This window comes from Ciconia boyciana, chromosome 1 (genome assembly GCF_034638445.1).
Source record: "Ciconia boyciana chromosome 1, ASM3463844v1, whole genome shotgun sequence".
Classification (NCBI taxonomy): domain Eukaryota; kingdom Metazoa; phylum Chordata; class Aves; order Ciconiiformes; family Ciconiidae; genus Ciconia; species Ciconia boyciana.
In genome coordinates this window covers 87,785,635-87,807,985 of record NC_132934.1, presented here as the reverse complement: position 1 = coordinate 87,807,985, position 22,351 = coordinate 87,785,635, and the positions used below count along the sequence as shown (strand labels likewise).

Genomic DNA, 22,351 nt, shown 5'->3' with positions numbered 1-22,351 from the left:
GTGGGTGAAGTTTGGAGGAAGGAGAAAAAAATCACCTTTTATGGCATATAAAGGACCCTTTTGCCTTGTAGAATTAAAAGAGTGATCTCCCCACTGGAGCAGAAGCAATACTTTGCTCAAAAAGGACTTTTACCCGTGTCTCTAGGAGGAATTATATGAAGGTTATTTAGGAACTGTAGAAATCAAAGCCTTGACAAGAGATTTCTTTGTTGGCTAAGACTTATATTGATAAAGGAAATGGAAAAAACCAGTCTTAAGCTAGTAGCCAAGTGGAACATGTGCCCAAACAGAGTTACAGTGAATCCACTGGGACTTTAGTTGACCATTGATGGGACCTGTGACCATGCTTGCAACAGATGCCCATTCTAAATGTCCGAAATGGCTGCATGAGTTCAGTCAACTCAGTGTGAATACCAGAAACTTTAGGACTATTTTTTTTTCTTTTTTAAAATGGATAGTAGTTCTTGAAGACATTATAAATAACCATAGAACTCAGGTTTGACAAATGACCATTGTTTTGTTAAAAGAAATGTCACCAAGTATGCACTATCAGTTAGTTGTCATTCTAACAGAGAAAGGTGACTTACTCATGCATTGAAGTAATTAATCCTATAGTTCCAAATAAGAAAGAATTTACAGTGGAAAGCTGTGACTTCTTCCTGGCCTAGAGACAGGCACAGTTCTTCAAATCAATATCAGCAGTGTTCCATGCAGGATGCAGTTTCAGACCTTGTTGAGACTTTGAAGAGACTGATCCATAAAGGGCTGTTACAAGAAAGTGACAGCAAATGGGTGCAGAGAGACACATATACAAACTCGTTCTCTGCACAGCTGGGTAGAGGCAGCATTAAACACCTCCCAGAAAAGACATTTCAATCAGATTTTGATTATGTTAGACATTATATGTGAATTATGCTACTTGAAAACACTGAGCTTATAGGATAACCATTGGCTCTATTATTCACTTTAATAATTGGACAATTCATTGTATATTATTTAGTATTAAATTTAGACTTAAAATATTAAAGAGAGCCCTATCTTAGGCTTTTAGATACTTCACCATAACAGTTATTGTGCAGTATGATGACATCCCAAGAGCATTAAAACATTATTTACTCAGTCAGGACTTCTGCCAATAGATCTTCACCGTTAGTACGCACAGCACCCTGGGCCATTGTACCCAATGGAGTTCTTCATATTATATTTGTTACAAGTGAAAAACAAAGCAACTATGGCATCAAGTCTAGAGTAGGTGGCCATGATGGTTCTTTCATATCATGGCTCTAGGTAAAGACAGCAGCATACAGAGTACAGTACAAAATACCATCTAACAGCACTGACAATTAGCTGTCACTGTACCTGTACCGTTGCCTCTGTCTGTCCAGAGATCATCTCTCTCCACAAAACCTTAACAAGAACGTAAAAAATGTTCAAATTGAGTCACTTTCCAAAGGATCATGCAGTTTGAAATCCTTTGTATAATAAACTATGTAAACATATGCCACATTCAGGAAAGTAATCTTGATCTATCTAAGAGATGCTTCACATGGGATGTAAAGCCTAGGTATTTAACTTCTGAAGGGCTGTGTTTGCCAGTCAAACTTGTATTTAGCAAGATTTATTTTCCCCAAAGACCTGCTGACTAGCAGACCTTTTTTTTATTAGTATGATCCATGGCAGGTCACATCTCTTGTCACAGATCGCATCTTATTTCTAGTTGGGATTTAACTGACCTTTAGTTTCATTGGTCCTTACTTGGCCTTGCTCTATTAGATTTAAAGGTCCAGATGAAGTACTCATCATTTTTCTCAATATGGTATTTATGCACATTGATCAAATTATTCCTCAGTCTTACCCTGATAATTTAAACAGAGTGATTTTTAGTCATAAGATTTGTTTTCTCTTTATTTCTGTATCTTGTCCATTTACTTATGCTTCTTTTTGGCATATATTCAGTATTGCTCTAACAGCCTCAGCACAGCCAGACAGTGAAAAAAATTCCACATTTACATACTTTCATTACCTCCCCATTTATATGTGCACAAGTTACATTAGCTGCCCTTGCCACAGCATGCAATGGAAAGGTCGCATTAAGTTGCCAGTAATGCTTTGCAGGATGTGGTACCCTTTCTGTGCCTGTGGCTGGAATTTGTTATGCCTTGATGCATAAGTCTGAATTTCACTGTATTAAACACAGCTGTGAGAGCACTATCTGGGGGAATGCTTTGTCTTGATTATTATTTACCATTACGTTAATCCATGCATTTTCTGCAAATTTTCCCAGCAGTGCTGTTGTATTTGCTGCCAGAGTATTGATGAACTTATTGGGTAACATCGAGTTGTTTACTGAGGCTGGAGGAATTCCCCATGAACTAATGATCTGTCTGTTGATACCTGTTTTTACAAATCTGTTGGGCAATTCTTGATCCATGAGTGGATGCTTTAAATTGAATGTAAAGCTCAGATATTTGACTTCTAAAGGGGTACGTTTGTCAACCAAACTTGGATTTAACAAGATCTGTATTCCTCAAAGCCTTATTGGCTGGCAGCAATTAAGTTTCTGTCCTGTAATTTTATATTAATTCATCCTCGACCCAAAACTCTTGTTTTCCCATTTTTTTTCCTGGGATTGATGTCAGGCTAACCAGCCTTTCATTACAGAGGACATCTCTCTGCCTTTTACGATATTGTCTTTGCTTGGCAGCTGTTGCAGCCCATCAGAGGCTGACTCTGGAGCAGCCCACTGAGCAGAAATACAAGCTTCTGTAAGAGGGGTTAGCTCTGATTCATGCCCTGCACAGACTGACATGTAGAGAAACTTCAGGCATGCTGTTGGGAGTGCATTACACATGCATGTGTACCAGAAAGGTGGATTGGGATTGCTGTGGAATAATATTAGATAGCATATTGACTTTGTCATTCAAAGCCAGTGGCTTTTTTATGTGTATATCATAAACCTACTGTATTAGCGCTCTTTTTATTGCTTGTGGAGTGCTGTGATGAACTGTCTGGTTTTGTCAGCCTTTTAGATCCAATTTAAATTGCTCGGGCGGTTCTCTAATATCTTTTTAAGGACCTTCTACCTCCATTAATGTCACATTATGGCTCCAAAACAAGTGCCCTTGGGGTAAGAATGTCCAGTGTTTTTTTCTGATAGCAAGGGCAATAACAGATCATTCATTTAGCTTTCCTGTTCTTCCTTAGCTGTCTCTTTGGCTTTCCAACCTCTTTAGCTGTCTCTCACAGCCTTATGTCACGAGGGTCTGGCATACATGACACCTTTCAATTTTAATATGTTCAAGAAATTTCTTAATATGTTGCCTGGTGATTTTTTCCTCTTCGTTCTCCAGGTTTTTTATGTTCTACTTTCTGTTAATATAATGCTTATGTTTCACAGCATTGTTTGAATGGTCTGTGTTGGATTAGTGCTTTTAGAGCACACCATAATAAATACTGCTGTTTGAGCTTTATTTGTATGATGAGGATAGCAACATATCATTATCCCTTAATTCATGAGCTTTTATTTTAATGAACACAGCCAAAAATTCTGAACTGATAATGGGTTTATCATGCCTGTGGTACAGTCATTCAGTCATTTCCTCTAGCTTGTCCATGGATTTTCTCCATTCTGTTGGGTACAGAGAACTCCGTCATCACTGGCCTATGCTTGTAACATCACTGGGGCAGAGATGAGTCAAAAGCCTGCTTGATTTTGTATAGCATTATATTCCACATCTAGGGATTCTCCACAGACATTATTTTTCATTTCACTACCACGATTTTTGTCCTGATTACTAGGAACTGCATTAATGCTCACAGTGTTTGTAAGGAGTGGAGGGATGCTGTCAGTCCAGCCATTTTTCTCCAGAAGAAATCTACTGCAGTCAGTAGATCAGATTACGTCTGTTTAGGATGGCACTGAACTGGGACCGAGGTGACTCCAGATGCCTTAACTCCTGAAGCTGCTTGTAGGAAGGATTCTTTTGGACTCTAGGGAACTAATAGTACAATAACACGCTTTGGGCCATACAAATATATTGGGGTACCATCATACAGCTAGATCTTAATTTAAAATAGAAAAAGGAGAAAATGTTAGAGGAAAAAAACTCTTTTGTCATGTCTTTTCTCCCCTGGAGTTAGTCAAACTCAGTAATTGCAGTTAATTGAAACAACACTGTCTAAACAAGCATTTTGACAGACTCAAAATTGTTTCCCCTTTTTTCCATTTAAAAAGTAATTACAATTAAAAATTGAACTGTGACTTGAAGGCCACATTTTTAAGTTTGACTTTAAAAAACATATTGCACTGAATTTCAGTTGACTGGATTTCACATTATGTTTTCCTATGTAAATCTTTGGTTTCAGAAAATCCTATAGTTGAGATGTATGCAGAGGATGTTCCCACTCTGTTTATTTCCTCACGTATCATGTGGATCCAGTCAAGGCCAAGCACATGAAAACTTTCTTGCTATATTTTCCAGTCATGTCACGCTTAGCAAAATCATTATCCTTTATCATAGTGTGTTTAAGTGATATGATATTAGCTATCAGCTTTGCATTAAGCAGTATGAGCTCAGGACTTGCATTCTATAGACAAGTGCACTTAGAACAGCAGGTGTGCATATGGCCAGCATGAGTTTTGGAGGACCTTCAGGAAACAAAATATCCTGGTCCCATCCTTACTGTGTCCTGTGACCTCCTAACTGACAGTTAAATCAGTCTGGAAAACCAGCCACGCGATGCCAAAATACTTTAAGACCATTTCTTGATTCTTTTGGGAACCTCTGTGACTCAGCAGACAGGTCTTTCTGAAGCATTTTAGACCCAGTTTTGTAATGGCATTCAGGCATCTGCAAACACCAGTAAATACCTGATGGGATTTTCTAAAGTATCTCAGTTAGACCTGACTTGTGCAGCCTCTGTTGTGAAATCCACTAGGCTTGTGTTTTTGAGTTCTTTCTGCACATTCTTGTAAACATAGTACTGTAGTAAATCTGACCCTAAATCAGATTAGTCCTGTTTTATATCAAGTCCCATTTTGAAATGCATGCCTTTGACACTTCTGGTTTAAGTGACTTGCTCCTACTGCTGTAGCAGCTATTAATTTGTTACTTGTCACCTTTCACTGTCAAGAAAGCGTCAAAGCTGCTGCAGTTTTGAATCAGCAAACCAGCATCCCTTGGTTGTTGGCTAGAACATAAGCTAACCCATCAAGCCCAATTACAAGCAGTCCGACTGGTCCTTGTCATGGGAAACTCTAGGCTTCATCGGTTTCCAAGCAGACTGAGCACTCACAGCATAGCATGAGACAAAGGAAGCATCAAGCACCTTCCACTGAGCAGCAAGTGAGGTGTTTCCAACACAGTCCATCTGAGTTCCTCCCTCTCCCAATTTCTACAAGTTTCTATTGGAGGGCCTGCTTCTCTCTCACAAATAAAATACAAAATGTGTGCATGGGTGCCCAAGTCAGCACCACTGCTGCCCCTCCTTGAGCAGAGGTCAGTGGAAGAGGGTGAGAGATCCATCTCTCAGCTGCCAAGGGATCTCATATCCATGATGGAAGCAGAACCAAACAAATTATCAGTTAAAATATGCCAATCAGCACATCTTGTCATGGCCACTTGATGTCCTGTACTTCTCTGGAGACCTGAATAAAGTCAGTCAACTTTACAGGGGTCTCTGCTTCTGTGAGAATGTCACCTCTTTTCCACAAATCACTACATGTGTCATAAACAGTTAAATAATCCCGCCTTTCATTTCTCTTCAAATGGAGGTCAGACTGGCTGTCTAAGAGCTATCATCACCACCTCTGGACTGCTCTAATCTTCCTTTAATTTTATTCTTCTTTTCTGATCAAGTGACTAGAACTATCTGCATTTTCCAGGGGAAACTGTACTATTGATGTACATATTGGCACCATATTTTCAGTATCATCTTCTTTCTTACTTTCATATCCTAATATTTTGTTTGCTATTTCAACTGCATAATGCACAGAGTGTTTTTACTGAGCTGCCTACAATAATGAACAGGTCTTTGTCTTGAGTGGTTAGTTAATTTAGTTTCCAATAGAGATTATGAATAGCTTAAATTATTACTTCTAACATATGGCACATTGTATTTGTCATATACGTTTAGCCTTCAGTCATGCTGTCCATTTACCTTTCTAGTTTTATGAGGATGTCATTCAGTTCTTATCAAAGCATAACAACTTTGAATGTTCTTGAGTTATTCTCAGCCTTTGTACAGCTATTCTTGAGTCTTGAACTAAACTCTTTCTTTCACCCTGTTTTTCAAGTCACTGGCAGTTCTAGCATTTCACCAGAGCTGGGATGCCCCCCATCTTGACAGAATTCCTTTGCAGTATTGTCAGTGAATATCTGGCTGACCATCAATATTCTCTTTTCAACTCTTTGAGACCAGCCCTTCTTCCAGAGTTTATCTCCCTTTGTTCATCTGCACTGTTACCAACCTGACAGTTTCAATCCTGGAGTACAGCCCAGTCCTTGTACAGTAGGTGATGCCTAGTCTTCATTGTTTTAGCATGTATCCCAGCATTTAGCCCAGTATCCCAGCTACAGACCAGGCACTCCTTGTTGATGGGGCTGGACATGTGTAACAGAAAGACATCCCATTGTGTTGTGAGGTGTTTACAGTGAGAATCCCAGCTCTGTTCCTGGGTCCCTTTCAACTTCTCCACCTGAGTTACCCTTACAGGGATAAACAGGATTAACAGTCACTTCTTAGAGCAGAAAAACAATGGAAACCAGCTTAGGTGGAATGTTGCAGGTGGTGCACGGTAATGAATCACATCCTACACTGTCTTCTGAATGGCCCTCGGAAAAAGACAAGATTAGTGGTGTTGGCATATCCTGGCATCTTGGTTAAAAAAAAACCCAACACATCAGCACTACATGTTGTCTCCATCAGTGCACAATAGGCAGCAGAGGAGGAGGAGAGATTATAGGGGGAAGAAGAGCTCAGCTACTGCCAGCAAGAAGAATGCTTTGGAATGCTCAGGCTTCTGGAAACAAGTATTACTGACTCAAGGGGCTAGGGCCAGCACCCTCCTGCCTGCTAGGTCCTTTAGCAGTACTGGTTGATATTGTGATGACAGCACTGCCTTTGGGAGACCCCAAGAGTTGGTCCTACATAAAAAACAGTAAGAAGATAATCCAAAGTAGAGAATGCAGCAGGAATTAAACATTGATATAGACAGTAAAAATTAGAGCTTTGCTAGCATGTAAATAAAGATTAATACATGGATAGATGGAAATGGAAGGAGGAAATAAAAAAAACTATTGCTTCAGGGAACATTTCCCTTAAAGTATTTTACAAGAGGCTCTTTCAGAAGTGGCATGGGCATATTTCCTCCTGATACTTGACCACTGGCAGAAACCAAACCCTGTATGCCATGACTGGGCTAATGTGATAGCTGAGCTCTCAAGTCCTTAAGCCTATTACAGCATTATGAAAATATCTTCTCTGGGTGCTTGACTAGGAATCTGAAACAATAGGGGAGAATGGACCCTCGGCAGTTCAGAATGAAAGGGAGGACTTGCCATCTTCAGTACCGTCACCAGCTTTTCATCTTCATGTTGAGCCATGAAGCAGAATTGTTCGCTGCTCTCAGGATGGGCACCCTACCAAAGCAAAGATAAAAACATTTGATACCCATCAGTCCAGAACTGTTTTACAGGCCTGAATATAGCTAGGTAGACTGAAATTAAAACTCAGTGTGGGAAAATGTATGTTAGCTGTCAAGACAGAATTCCTTGCAACTGCATGTTAGGAGGGAGAACTGTTTGTCTTTTGTGAGGATAGATACTTGTAACATGCCCAGGTTCAGTTCCCTTGCAGGACCATTTGACTTAGTGAGGAAACATGTTAGAAAGAAACTGCAGAAGGAAGCCAAGGATATTAAATCCTTGCTGGTATATGGAGACTAGTTAAGGACCTATCACAGTAGAGAAAGAGTAAAGGACAACCTATAGTGGATCTGGATACTGATGTTTATTTAAGAATTAACAAGACTAGAGCTTTTAACCTGCTTAGTATCTTGCTCACTTTCCCCACTTTTGTTTAGTCCAGCTGCTATCAAAATGTACAACCAGTACTGCTTGCAGCTAGCAAGTAGCAGGCTTGTGCTCCAGAGTAGAAAAATTCACTTTTGGACATTCATGCACACACACAATTATCTGCTGCCTGACAGCGTTTACAATTTAAGTGGGTTTTTTTGCCTGCCACTGGCTCTACTAATGACACAAAGTAAGTGTCTACTGCAGATCAAGAAAAGGTGGAGAAAGGGTAAGGAAGCTGGCAAGGCAAAACAAAGGTATTAAGTGGTGTTTATTAAAAGCGAGACAGCATCCTTCAAATAGCAGAGTTATGTCCAGTGAGTAAAATTGGAAGGATCATAAACTCTGGCAGGTTAAATGTAAAATTAAAATAAGGCAGGACAAAAACCAGAATGAGGAACAGTCTGTAAATGGGGCAAAAGCTCATAAATCCTTTTTTACACACTTCAGCAGTAGGAGTGTCTGTTGAGCTATAGATTATCACTTCAAAAGACAAGGTAAGGCCATGGCAGAAGAATAGTGTGCTCTTTATGGACAAACTTCAGAAGGTTCCTGAGTTTGTTTATTTATAGGGGACTTGTAGAGGATCTGTCTGATATTGAAGTGACTGTAGAAGAAGCTATGGGACACAAGAGCAAAACTTAATACTTCGGTGCGAGTGAATGATGTCCACCCCAAAAGCTCTGCCAGAACTCACAGATGAAGTAGCTGAAGTGCTGGCTACAGTTACCAACCCCTCACTTAAAATAGTCTTGGGCCCTGAGGTCTAGAAAGTTGACAGATGTGACATCAATTTTCTAAAAGGGTTCTAGAGGAGACCCAAGGAACTAGCAAAGCCTGACTCAGCCCATTATTAGAAACTGTAGTAAAAAAAAAATAAGGAAGGAAAACTAGAATATACTGAGGAGGAGACACCATGACTTTTGTGAAGAGAAGCCCTACCTCACAAACCTTCTGAAGTTCTTTGAAGGCCTTGGGATTTATGTGGATAAGGGAGCTCCTATTCATAGAGTATGCTCAGGCTTCTAAAAGGCTTCTGGTAGTCTGTCACCAAATTCAGTCCTCACATGGATGAACAGTTGGTTGAAAGATAGTCAGCAGAGGATAAAAATAAATGTTCAGTTCTGACTAATCACAAATGAGATCTTCAAGTTTGAAGAGGTCCTTAGGAGGACTGCTCAGCTCTGGCTGAGTAGTAGTCAAAGAAGCTAATGCACTGTTAGGAATAGTCACACTGGAAAAAGGGACAGAGAGGTAAACAGAGTGCCCTGGGGGAACTTCATTAACCCTTGGTGCAACCCTTGGTGCATCTCACTTCAATATCCTGTGCAGATCTCAGAACTGATGAAGGAGACCGGGAAAGTTTGGAGAAGGGTCAATGGAACAGCTTCTGTACAGAAGCAGCAAAGTTAGATAGGGCTTATCAGCCTGGGAAAGACGTGGCTGAAGAGAGATCTGACAAAGGTTTTTTAAATCCTGAGAGGCATGGAAAAGGTGACTAGCAAATAACAGTTCTTTGCCTCTTCCAACATAAGCACAAATGGCATCAAAAGAAATTAGTAGCTGCTCTGTTCCAATAGGCAAGAAGAGGTGCTTTTCTCATAAAATGTAGATCTCCTTGTTGTAGGAGGCTGTGGATGTGAAAAGTCTGCACAGGTGCAGAACACAAATATGCAACGTCATGGAAGAAAAATCCACTGCAGGTTATCAAGTACAAAGACCTTTGGCCCGGGAAGTCACTGAGCTGCAAAATGTGTGAGAGTATTCTGGGAAAGTATCACGTCCCCTTCTACTCTTGTGTTGGCTGTTGGCCACGGTCAGAAACAGGTGCTGGGGAGATGGGCTGCTGAGCTGACCTAATACAACTGTATTTGTGTTATGTTTTTATGATCCTTCCATAAGAGTGAAAACCACATTACCCAGAATATCTAGCCTGGATAAAGCATGAGATGCTACATGGCTAGGAATGGCCTTACCAAGAATAATGGGAGGGTGAAGTAGAGGGCATCTTGCAAGTCCTTTCTGATAATAGGTGTTTTAATTAAAAGGCATTGTAATTCAATGTGGAGCCTGTGACAGAGGGAAAAAAAAAAAGAAGGAGAAATTATAGAAAGAAATATCTGAAGACAGCAGCTCGCACAATGCTCTCCCCACAGGCTTCCACCAGCTGATGACAGTGTATTCAAGACACAAGATCAGCACTTTCGTAAACTCTTGGTTCCAGGATATGATACATGCACCCCTCACATGTGTTCTTGCCCTTGCTGAAGCAGGGTCTTTTAAGCCTTTGTGGATTGATTCCTGAGTATTTATGTTTCTATCTTTAGTTACAAAACACAGTGACACATTTTTAACTGTAAAGCCTTTAGCTAATCATTGATAGACTGGTGCCTATAAAAGAGTGCTGTAGTTATTCAGAGTCTACAACTTCCCCTTTTAAAGTTTAGTTCTTATACAGTCCTTGGCTGCTTAAACCATATTTTCATGCTGTAGAGCACAAAACTTGTTGTGTGATATACAGATATCATACTGGGATTTTCTTACTATCTAAAACAGGAACATGTCCTAGGAGTCGTTCAGTTACCACCTCACAAAGCTGCCCTCAGAAATTTAGACTTGAAGGCAAACTTTGGTATTTGCTGAAAAGAGAAAACAGGTTTTGTTACTCCTATTGTTCCCATTGCCCCTCCATTTGGGATTTTAAACAGAGCATGTGTCTTTCTTGCACGAATTGATACACCTGAGTTCTCCTGCTCCCCAGCTATGGCTGCATAGCTGAAGCTGCTATTCTGTGCCTGGGGAAAGACAACATTAAGTGTAGATCAGTGCTTTTATATGAATACTTACCTGCCAGATAGACATATCAGCTCATACACGAAATGGTTTATAACCTGAATCCTCAGGTGTAGTGTGTGTGTGACCAAGGGAAACATGCTGCTAAACTAATCCTACAAAAACCCACCAGTAGCCAGGGGTATGTATTACTTTCTAAGCAGCCTAATGACAGGAGGTAAGGTAAAGGAATAGACTAATTGAGATGAATGCTATGAAATTAAACAAAAAAAATTGCATCCAGGGAATCCAGAAGTTTCTCCACCATTCATCTCGCTGACTGTAAGATCAGCCAGCCTCCTGCCACTGCAGCTGGCCAGGAGAGGCAGGACTTGAACTGGAGAATCTTCAATATGGCTCTTGCAAGATTGTCTCCTAATGTGTGTAGTAACTGTAATCAAAAGAAGTGCAAGGTCTGCACCTCCTGTCTAGACAGATAACAGTTAACCCAGCAGTGATATCCAGTCAGGACATCCTAGTGTTGTTCAACAAAGTGCTGTAGTGCTGCAAGAGAGCGCAATATTGAGTTGGAGTGAGGAGAAACATGGCATTCAGCTCAACAACTCAAATATGATCTGGACATCAAAGCTGCAGGTGTCACCTTGTGGTAGATGCTAGAGCCTGCAGAGGAATGCGGGTTCCCTGCTTGGGACCTACACTGCTGGTGGACAAGGTTCCTGCTAACATGTCCAAGATTGCAGCCTTGCTGCAGACAAAGCCAAGGTGAGTTGATGCAGTACAGACACCACTGTGGATCTGGAGACCCTGTGTCACCTGTTCTGACCTCAGAGCTGCCTTTGCCCTGTTCTCGCTCTGTTCCCTCCTGGAGCTGGGCAAGTAGCATCTTCCTGGGTGCCCCTCAGGGATGAGGGGGAGGAGAGGGGAGCAGTCTCCTCTTTTCTTCCCCACAGCAGGCAATGGTCCAGCTCTCCACAGCAAAGTGCCAGAGCAGAGCACCTTTTTTTGCTGTGTCCATCAGAAGGTGAGGTCTTCTAGGGACAGGTCCTGGCTCTTCAGTGAGATCATTGCAGCTGCACACCTTATGGGGGAGCTGGTCTACAGAGGAGGGTCAGCAGGGATTGAGAAAGAAAGAAAAAAATCCTGCCTCCACCATCGCACCCATTATTCAAAGACTGAATACTGTGGCAATATTGTGATGTACTTCCATCAACATCACACAAAGCCGAAAAGGTATTGCCAGCCATGTCCTGTGTAGTACTACTATGATTTTTCCAGACTCTCTCAGGCTGGCATTGATATCAATTGATAGGCAGTGAGAGGAGGATATCTCTGTAGCTCTGGGGATTTTAGCTTGAGATAGGAGCATCCCGAAAGGAAACAGAGAAAAATGAGACAATTTAGCTAAACTGACAGGAATTAATGAAGTTATTCTGTTCCCCTGTCCCTGTGTTTCCAGGTGAAAAGGCTTCATCAAAACAGTATTGTCTGTTCTATGTCTATGGGGTGAGGAGGGCACTGCCTGCCCAGACAAATTTATTTCATTTTGGTTTTTCTTACATTTTGCCATCCAGCATTGTATGTTTGGGTACCTGCAGGTAAGAGAGAGAGGACTGGGTGTACAAGCTGTCGCAGGCACTAGAACCACAGCAGCAACAGCGTCGCAGTGGTCTAGGGACAGCTGACAGCCAGGTGCCCTCAGAGTCACCTCAGCTTTCTGTAGGTGAGCTCTACAGAGAAACTCACTAAGAATATCCATTAAATGAGGGCAAAAAAAAAATAATCTGATAAGTGCATAAACCAGCAACTAACTTTTGAAGAAAAATATGATGTGGATGAATTGTATCACAGTTGCCAGTATTGTCTTTCATTCATGTTGCAGTTTCTTTGGTCTACCTGTCAGGCTATCTAGATCGTGAATTTTGCAACTGCAGTTGTTCCTGGGATTAACTGCTCTTGTCTGCAGCATATGACAGTTTCAGGCATGAGGTGAAAATTACAGGAGCCAACACGTGGGGACAGGCAGAATGTGATTACTTGAAACTATGCAACCAGGAGACAGGAGCCAAAAAAAAAGTGGTATGGATTCTCCAGGACTGCCATGTGGAGCTTGGTTTGTTGTTTTTTACTGAAGTGCATTGGGCTTGGGGTTTTTCAATCAAAAGTCAAGTTTGAATTGTTTCTCAAGCATTACCATTTCTGAGTGATTGATCATTCAGAGATGACCGATGCCAACTGAGAGCATTTATGCAGAGTAGTTGCAAGAGTGGGGTGAGAGGGATGCGTGGGTGACTGACACACTTTAGTGGTTGCTGCCACTTCTCTGCCCCTAAGGGAGAGCTGTGGGCTTGCAGAGGTGGGTGGAAGGGACTGAAGAGGAATGCTAAAAGGCTGATGGGGTAGCAGCTGGTAAGCAAAGTGTTACAGATGGGTGCCGTCCACCCGGAGGGCCATGATACCTTGTGTTGTCTACGAGGTTTGTACAGGCTTTGTGTGTGTGCATGTGATGTCTATGAGAGAAAGCCTGCTACTACTGTGATTAAGTGATTTTTAAGAGATTAAGGACTGCAGTAAAGTGATTATTTCCAGTTTTGTCCCCATAGCAGATGTGTGCTCTGCTAGGGTTGTGACACACAGGCATTCATGGTCTCTCTCTCTCTCTCTCTTTCTGTAGGTTCTCAAGCATCTGCGCCACTTAAATTTCACCAATAACATGGGGGAGCAAGTGGATTTTGATGAGTTTGGGGACCTGGTAGGGAATTACTCAATAATCAATTGGCATCTCTCTCCGGAGGATGGCTCAGTCGTCTTTGAGGAGGTTGGGCACTACAACGTTTATGCCAAGAAAGGGGAGAGGCTCTTTATCAATGAAAACAAGATCCTGTGGAGCGGATTCTCTAAGGAGGTAAGTGCTTAAATCCTCACAGAAACATTTCCCAAGTTTCTGCAAGATGAAATTTGAACTAACCTTGCGCACTCCTGTATTATGGCTCCATGTGTCATTAAAAGACCCATTCATCTTACTGTGTACACAGTCTCTGCCGTAGTCTTTTACACCCTTGTTATGCACTTCTGGAAATAATGGGCAGCTGCTTCTCCCCTCCTATACATTTGATGAGCCTGGGTATTAATGGTTTAAATAATGCCTTTTTTCTGGCCCAAGTAGATAGCTTGGAATTTTGCAGTGCTGTTTCCACAAGGATGAGAAATTCATTGCCCAAGTCTGGTTGTTGACTAAGTCAAGTTTTCCTGAGCTCAGTAGTTTCATTGCTGAAAACAGCCATCTCTTCCACTCCCAGTATCTCTGTATCTAGAAGTGTCTCTTTCTGCTCCTAGTTAAATTCACAGCTGTTTCTGCTGGCTTTACCCTCCAAGTCCCAGAGCCATTCACACACCCTTGCTTTGCAAACCAAACAGAACAAGCCCTGTCAATCTGCTCAGGTTAACTTGGACATGGTGCTCAAACAGTAGGACATGCTAGTGCCTCCTATCTTTTTTTAATTTACCAGAAGGTGCTTGTTCAGTCTCAAAAGTACGTGATGTAGCCATTGACTTTAGTCAGGCCTAAGTCCTTCTCCACTTACTCGCAGATGTTAGATCTTTTCAGCATAACTGTATCATCACTGGCACCCAGGGCTGTGTCTCCCCCACGTGATGGGAACACGGTGCAGGGATCTCTGGACAAGAGCCAGGTGAGCTGCTGTCATAGCCAGTAGCAGCCCACTCCAGCCTAGACAGAAACCCTGGCTCCTGGAGGGCATACTGAGTGAGCATCTGGCTTGTGGCCTGGGAGGTGAAACAGGGAGCATTAGCTTAGAAATGTCACTGCCAGGCCCCACTGCAATGTTTAGACGTGTTAAATCAGCACCTGATTAATGAACGAGGCAATTCACTTCCAGGTGATTATTCACATTCGCTGACAGATCAGGTAACTGCTTCTGCAGTAGCTACGCTTGCCTAATACATTTACACCATCAGTTAAGCCTTACCTTTACTCCAGATACCCCAGCTTCACTTATGGTTTAAATACAGAGCTCTCTGAAGGAGGCATGGGTCAGGCAGAGCATGCTGCCGCAGAAATACTGAGCTCAGGCTTTTCTAAGCCCAGCTGAAGACTCTGACCTCAAACTACAAATGGAATTAAAACCCCCTGATATTCTAACTCCTTCTTCTGATCATTGCAAATGCCACTGGCACCTTATCCAACACTTAGGATTTTAGTGGTTTTTACTTAAGCTGAGTAATTGTGTTCTCTTGGTCTAAATTCCTCCAACAGTGCAATATTTATCTTCATACTCTGTCCTAAACTGTTATAAATGTGACTGGATGTTACTGAGTGTCATGCCAGGGCATGTAAATTGTGTGCCATTGGAGGGGTTTGTGATCTCTATGTCTGTTGCAGCTTTCTTTCCAGTTTATAGAGTTTGAATTTCTTCCAAATAAAAGGCTCTGCTCAAAGAGAGTAGCCAGTACTTCACTCACTGAAGCCTTCTGTGCCTCTGTCATCCTCAAAAAAGATTAAATGTAGTTAATTTTAACACAGGAACTTCAGCATTAGCCAGACTTGCAAATGAACAAATTAAAGAGTAGGTAAGATAGATAGATTCATTTTGGCAGAACTTGATGAAATTCCCCACAGAATACTTAAGAAGGCAGCCAAAGCAATCTCAAAAGTACTAGCAATTCATCTTTGAGAAATGTGGAGGATAGGTGATGTCTCAAAGGATTAGAGGAGGGTAATCATAATACCTGTTTTTAAAAGCAGATATAGGAGAGCCAAGGGAATTACACACAACTGATCTAAGCTTCAGTAACCTAAAAGATTTGATAAAAAAAATTATTAAACAGTTTATAAACACTCAGAGGATAATAAACTGATAAGAAAAAGCCAACATGGATTTGTCAAGATGAAATCATGCTGAACCAATTTAATTTTCCTCCTTGGAAGCTCAATCAGCTTAGTAGATAATGGGGAAGCAGTGCATGACTTCTGTCAGGCCTTTGATTCAGCCCTGTTCAAAATCATCAGTGGCACTCTAGGGAAAGACAGTCTAGACTGATGAAATCCTCTTCGTGGATGCACTACCTGCTGAAAGACTGTCCCAAGGAACAGGTATTAACAGCACACCGTAGTAACAGCAATAGGTATTAACAGCAAAGAGTGCTTCAAGTGGGGAGCTGCAGGGATTTGCCCTGGATATGCGTCTGTCCAATTAATTATGCAATCTTGATTAATAGCTTAGAAACAGTGTTCCCAAACTGTGCTGCAGCTGTACTTCAGAATGATAGGCAACGGCGACCACTCTCAGCTGCCCACAAATACCTGAGCTACAAAATGGGCATCTCTGCATAGGAGTTGCCACTACTGAGGGCTTGCTTACCCTGTGACTGAGGTCGATGCCTGCACACAGGCAATTTCCAAACAACACTCTGGACTCACTGCCTAAATGCATCCACACAGGAGCTTCCCGGAGATCAGCAGGTTAGCAGCACTTGGGTTTGGCAACAGGATAAGTGAGGAAATTAAAGGGTTCAGACAGGGTTCAGATCCTACAGTGAGGGACAGGGAAGAAGGGGATGGAGGTTCATTCCTTTCCACATAGCAGCACAACTCCAAAAAGGTGAAGGGAGGCTTCCAACCAGAGCAGCCCTTAGGTATGTACAGATCATGGCACTTTGCTGGCAGTGGAAAGTGTGGGTTTAACTCCTCTGAGCTGAGAAAGCCATGTTCTCTGTTAGCTCTCTTTCCTTAATTTACTTGGTAAAGGTGAGCTCAACCTCAGGTTGTGCTTCTGTGTAAAAAAGGCCCAGACTTCCACTTATTGTGCTGAACTCCCTGTTGTCAGTGTGCATTAAGCATGCAGTGAGAATGCCTGTGCGACCACTCGCTGCCAGGATATGACCATGCTCAGGTGGGCTCACGAGCAGCATAAATGCACAGCCAGCAGGTGACACAGCTCGTCATTTGCAGCAGCAGAAGTCTGGAAGCCTGAGTAACCTTTCTGATGAAAGTTCAGGACCGTCAGCAGTGAGCTGTGGGCTTTACAGGTCCTTCCATGGATTTAGACATGGAAGACCTAAGGTCTACTTCATGCGGAGGTGTCCTTTTTTGGATCTGCATACAGCTGCTGATTTGCATCTTTAGATGCTCAGTGTTCTAAAAACAGGGCCTTCCTCTCTTTCATATGAACACTTCTCTTGTTTAGTTAATTTACCTTTTACGTTTCCGGGTTGGAGAGGGTCTTCAGGAGAACAGGAGGAAGTGGACTTCAAGGAACTGTTGTAATTCCCCACAAATCATTAGCAGTCAATATGCAATATATGGGATTGGGGATCAGCAGTCAGAGCCCATCATCTCCAAGGCTGACTCAAATTCCTGCCAGTAGAGACTGATTGTCTTTTCTTTTAACCATCTAATGACTGTTTTCTGGTACTTGTATGATGGGTCACATACAAGCTTGCAGTGCCCACCACACAGTAGAGGTTACAGAGATCCACTGATTCTCCCTACCATCCCTTGATGTGATCCTTCAAACAAATATCACTGCAGTGGGTTGGGGAAGGACTGTTGTACAAGATGTGTCTGTTCTGTGGAAAGAATAAGTGAGCCTCTGAGGCTCTCCGTCCAGCATGCTAATCAAGCAATAACACCCGTGGAGTAAGGCCAAGGTCCTGCTGCACGAAGGCTGTATGTGGGGTACTGCCACCATTAAATATCCTTGGGCTCTTTTCTTGCAGGTGCCTTTCTCTAACTGCAGCAGGGACTGCCTCCCGGGCACCAGGAAGGGCATTATTGAGGGAGAGCCCACCTGCTGCTTTGAGTGCGTGGACTGCCCCGACGGGGAGTACAGTGATGAAACAGGTAATACCCACAGAGCTGCTTCAGGGTTTGCAGAGGACCATGTAAGCCCTCTGGGCATCACCTGCAGTTGTGCTGAAGTCGATTCCCTGCAGTGCTGAGCTGGAGGCTGCTCTGCCACGAGGCTTCACAGAAAGTCTGGAGGGACTTTTGAAAAGCTTACAGGAGTTGAGTCCTGTGGTCCTCAGGTTCTGTCTTCAGCTAAGTCTGCTTGTCCCTTCTGCTCTGAGTTATGAAAATTAAGGCAGAGAACTTGAAAAAGGACTTGCATATCGGAATTCTCTCAGGCAGCCACAAGCAAACTCCCTTGCACTGTAGCACTAGCTTTTGTTCCTCCAAAAGCCTGGAGGAAGGAGACACTCCCTACCCTAATCCTAAATTCTGTAGTTATCTGTCTGCTTTTCCTCATGTTGTCAGGGGTTTATTTCATGCTCTACAAAGAAATAAAGTCCATTCCATCCCTGACTTCACAAGCAGAGAATAATATTTTCCTTTATGGGGTCACCAACCACAGCTTCTGTTGAGCACTGGCACTGCAAGAGACCAGAATCTCTGGGTCCTATCAAACACCCATGTACATCTTTTTTGTTGGTTTCAGTAAGCTCCAGGGAGCTTGGATCAAGCTGCTCAGGTTCTGCAGTGGAGGGAAAAGGTAACCTCAGTTTTAAAGTTGGTTGAAAAATTCTGAATTTCCAACACCATTAGCGCTTCCTCAGTGTTGGGCATCCCCAGGGTAATGAAGGCAGGTAAATCCTTTCAGAACAGCAGTCCCCTCCACACTGCAGAGCGCTCAGGATCTTCTCACACCCTCTCCAGCAGCACTGGTCCCAGCACATGCTGCAAACCTTGCCTGAGATGAAACCTTCAGTAAGCTGCTTGCAAGACTGAACAAGTGTACTCCTTTGGGAGACTCTAATTTGCATCCTATCAGACAGGAATGATGATTTTTTTAGCATGAACATATAGTACTACAGGATGCTTGGGAGCAGCATTTTCAAATTAAATAGAAGCAATTCTGGTCATGTGGGTCTTTCGGTGTTTTTCACAGGATTTTGGGAGCTGGTACTGGTGTGCTGGTGAAATTTGTGGGGCTGAGGGAGCGACTGCCTTCTGACTCCACAGTTTCCTGCTGCAATTTCAGCTGACAGTAATGCTCTTTATTTCTGTGCTTGCCAGTTTTATAGGCTTAGAGAGCAGTTTTACAACCAGTCTCATCCAGCTGAGACAGTGATGCTACCAAAGGAGACAATCTGTCGTGTCCTCTCCCAGCTGTTTGCTCCCACTCTTTGTCTGGGAGCAGTGCTGGTACTCATGCAACCACAGAGCGAGTTGGATCAGGTCTCTGGTCTTTCTAAAACAAACTCTTCGCAGGTTGAGTTTTCAGCTAGAACGAGAAGCTGCATGACTTATAGTGCTAACACAAAGGAGGGGGCAGGAATGAGCAGCCTAGGGGAGGAGGGAGGTCTGGTTTACTCCCTTCAGTGGCAGGATGGTCTCCAAGTCAGCTCAAGAGACAGTGAAAGCACTTCTTTAGCATGCAGTGCTAAATAGCTGCCCCTGTCTCTGGTAGAGGCAGTTGAATTCCCTGCTATGTGAAGTTAGCTCTGCCTTGCCTGCAGTTTGCAATAGGCTTCCAGGTAAAAGGCAGAAGCTGTATGGATGTAAATGAAATGACATGTGGCGATGGGAGCTTCTGACTGAGCTTTTGCATCTAGCACAAGTTTTTCACATGAACAGCTTAGGTGAGGCAACCAGTCATTAGGAAAGCAGTATCGTATCAGGTCACAGACGCTCCCTTCAACTACCCCTCTAGAACAAGAGAGCTTGAAATCCTCCACCCTTGTTAGATGAGCATTCCTGGCTTTCTCTTTGGCATCAAGCTCTGCTCTGGGAGCTATGCTCCGAGTCTCTGTCCGTGCTCAGGTGCAAAGCTCAGAGGGAGGTTGCTGCTAAAGGGGTTTTCTGAATGTTTGTTCCCAGAACTCACTGCAGCCCATTGCTATTCCACTGGGATCTCAAAGGCTGAGGTAGGTTATGACTTCCAACTCACTGCTCTCAACCCCTTTCCACTGCCATCAAGGGAGTCATGACCCTCCCCACTGGAGCACAAGACCCATTTGGCTCCAAGAAGAAGAGCAGAAGCAGCAGGTCCTTGCCTTTTGATCATGGCAGCCATTGGAGATATATGTTGCCATCCCAGTAGGTACAACTAGTTTCATGTAGAGGAAAGAGATGGAGGCACCAATTTTCCCTTTGCAAGTATCAGTGGATGCTTTGCTGGGTGTGGGGAGAGTAATATCCTTAAGACACATCTTCCCCTGATGTTCCAGCATGAAATGAGAGTGTGCTGGGAGTCAAGGGCATTGCCTGCCTTCAGGGCAGTTTAAACTAAGCAATTTAAACACTTCTAAGACTCACCCCCATGGAATACAAAATAGGCTCTCAAAGCACTTAAGGAGGCAAGAACATTTTTAATCTTCTCTGTAGTAGAGACAGGCAGGATGTTTCAAATTATGATAAAAGTGTGAGAGGTATGAAGGCAGACAGAAGTAGATGAGAAAAATGAAGGAACAAGAAAGAGAGAGGGACAGAGCCTGTGTAACAACCGACAGCAATCAAAGTTTGCAAAGGTTTGCCAAGAAATGGATTCCAAAAACACGAGTGCAGGGGCAGGACTTTTTTTAAGCTGGAACTAAGCATGCTTTGTGTTTTGCTATATAGCCTGTGGGAGGCTGGTTGTTTCAGTGTAAAATGCTCTTAGAGACCAACATATGATTCTGGGAATCTGCAGGCACCTGAAGGGAACACCCCATGTATTTAAGGTGAAGGCTAGTGCATAGCTGCATTATGTCATCCCACATTTCAGCCTGTCATTCTGACAAGCCTTCCCTCTCTCTGTCACTTCTTTTTCAGATGCAAGTGCCTGTGACAAGTGCCCTGAGGATTACTGGTCCAATGAGAACCACACGTCCTGCATCCCCAAGCAGATAGAGTTTCTGTCTTGGACAGAGCCCTTTGGGATCGCTCTGACTCTCTTTGCTGTGCTGGGAATTTTCCTGACTTCTTTTGTCCTGGGAGTCTTCACCAAATTTCGCAACACACCCATCGTCAAGGCCACAAACCGGGAGCTGTCCTACCTCCTCCTCTTCTCCTTGCTCTGCTGCTTCTCCAGCTCATTGTTCTTCATTGGCGAGCCCCAGAACTGGACTTGCCGTCTGCGGCAGCCAGCTTTTGGCATCAGCTTTGTCCTCTGCATCTCCTGCATCCTGGTGAAAACCAATCGTGTCCTGCTCGTCTTCGAGGCAAAGATCCCCACGAGCCTCCACCGAAAGTGGTGGGGCCTCAACCTCCAGTTCCTCCTGGTCTTCTTGTGCACATTCGTGCAGATTGTCATCTGTGTGATTTGGCTCTACACGGCCCCGCCATCCAGTTACAGAAACCATGAACTGGAGGATGAGATTATCTTCATCACCTGCCACGAAGGCTCCTTGATGGCCCTCGGCTTCCTCATTGGCTACACCTGCCTCCTGGCAGCCATCTGCTTCTTTTTTGCCTTCAAGTCTCGAAAGCTACCTGAGAACTTTAACGAGGCCAAGTTCATCACCTTCAGCATGCTGATCTTCTTCATCGTCTGGATATCCTTCATCCCTGCTTACGCTAGCACATATGGCAAGTTTGTCTCTGCCGTGGAGGTGATTGCGATACTGGCTGCCAGCTTTGGGCTCTTGGCCTGCATCTTCTTCAACAAAGTCTACATCATCCTCTTCAAGCCCTCCCGCAACACAATTGAGGAGGTGCGCTGCAGCACAGCTGCCCACGCTTTCAAGGTGGCTGCCAGGGCCACGCTGAGACGGAGCAACGTGTCACGCAAGCGCTCCAACAGCCTGGGGGGCTCCAGTGGCTCCACCCCTTCCTCCTCCATCAGCAGCAAGAGCAACCATGAAGACCCTTTTCCTCTACCGGCCTCTGCTGAGCGGCAGCGCCAGCAGCAGCGTGGGTGCAAGCAAAAAGTCAGCTTTGGGAGCGGCACAGTCACCTTGTCGCTGAGCTTCGAGGAGCCGCAGAAGAACGCCATGGCTAACAGGAACGCCAAGCGCAGGAACTCCCTGGAGGCCCAGAACAGCGATGACAGCCTGATGAGGCACCGGGCCCTGCTTCCCCTGCAGAACAGTGAGCCCCTCAGCGCTGAGCCTGGCTTCCAGGCAGCTTCCAGCCCGGAGACCAGCTCACAGGAGTCAGTGGTGGAAGACACCAAAGAAGAGGTACCAAGCCCTGAGGCGGAGCCTTCCCTGCCATCGGCTAACTCCCGAAATTTTATAGGCACTGGAGGTGGCTCTGTCACAGAGAACATGGTACATTCCTAACAAAAGAAGATTGTGAAAAGCACACCAGCCCCCAAGAGGAACTTGCTCACCTCTTGCTTCTGAATGGGAAAGACAACAGAGACACACTCCTGTGACACAGCTCCACCACACCTCACTGTTAGCACCGGCAGGGTAACACACCTGCCTCCAGAGGAAGGACTGTGTCTGGGGAGCCTTGGACTGAATTTGCCTTTGCTTTATCGAAATCAGGACATCTCAGAAGGACAAGTGAAGATCACCTCTGGTGGGCCTTAAGCAGAAGT

The 22,351-nt window shown here is 43.8% G+C and overlaps 1 protein-coding gene across 2 annotated transcripts in view; it reads left to right on the top strand.

The window, feature by feature from the left end:
- The window catches only part of CASR (calcium sensing receptor), a 41,181-nt gene extending 19,093 nt beyond the window's left edge, over positions 1-22,088 (top strand). Inside the window, exons 4-7 of one of the 2 annotated variants that reach the window (XM_072851021.1) lie at positions 13,540-13,770; positions 14,411-14,432; positions 17,596-17,727; positions 20,638-22,088. In XM_072851021.1, coding sequence (XP_072707122.1) covers positions 13,540-13,770; positions 14,411-14,432; positions 17,596-17,727; positions 20,638-22,088 — 1,836 coding nt within the window. The remainder of the gene's footprint in view (positions 1-13,539; positions 13,771-14,410; positions 14,433-17,595; positions 17,728-20,637) is intronic. The other variant, XM_072851030.1, reaches the window with a different exon arrangement.
- Positions 22,089-22,351: the final 263 nt, after the last annotated feature.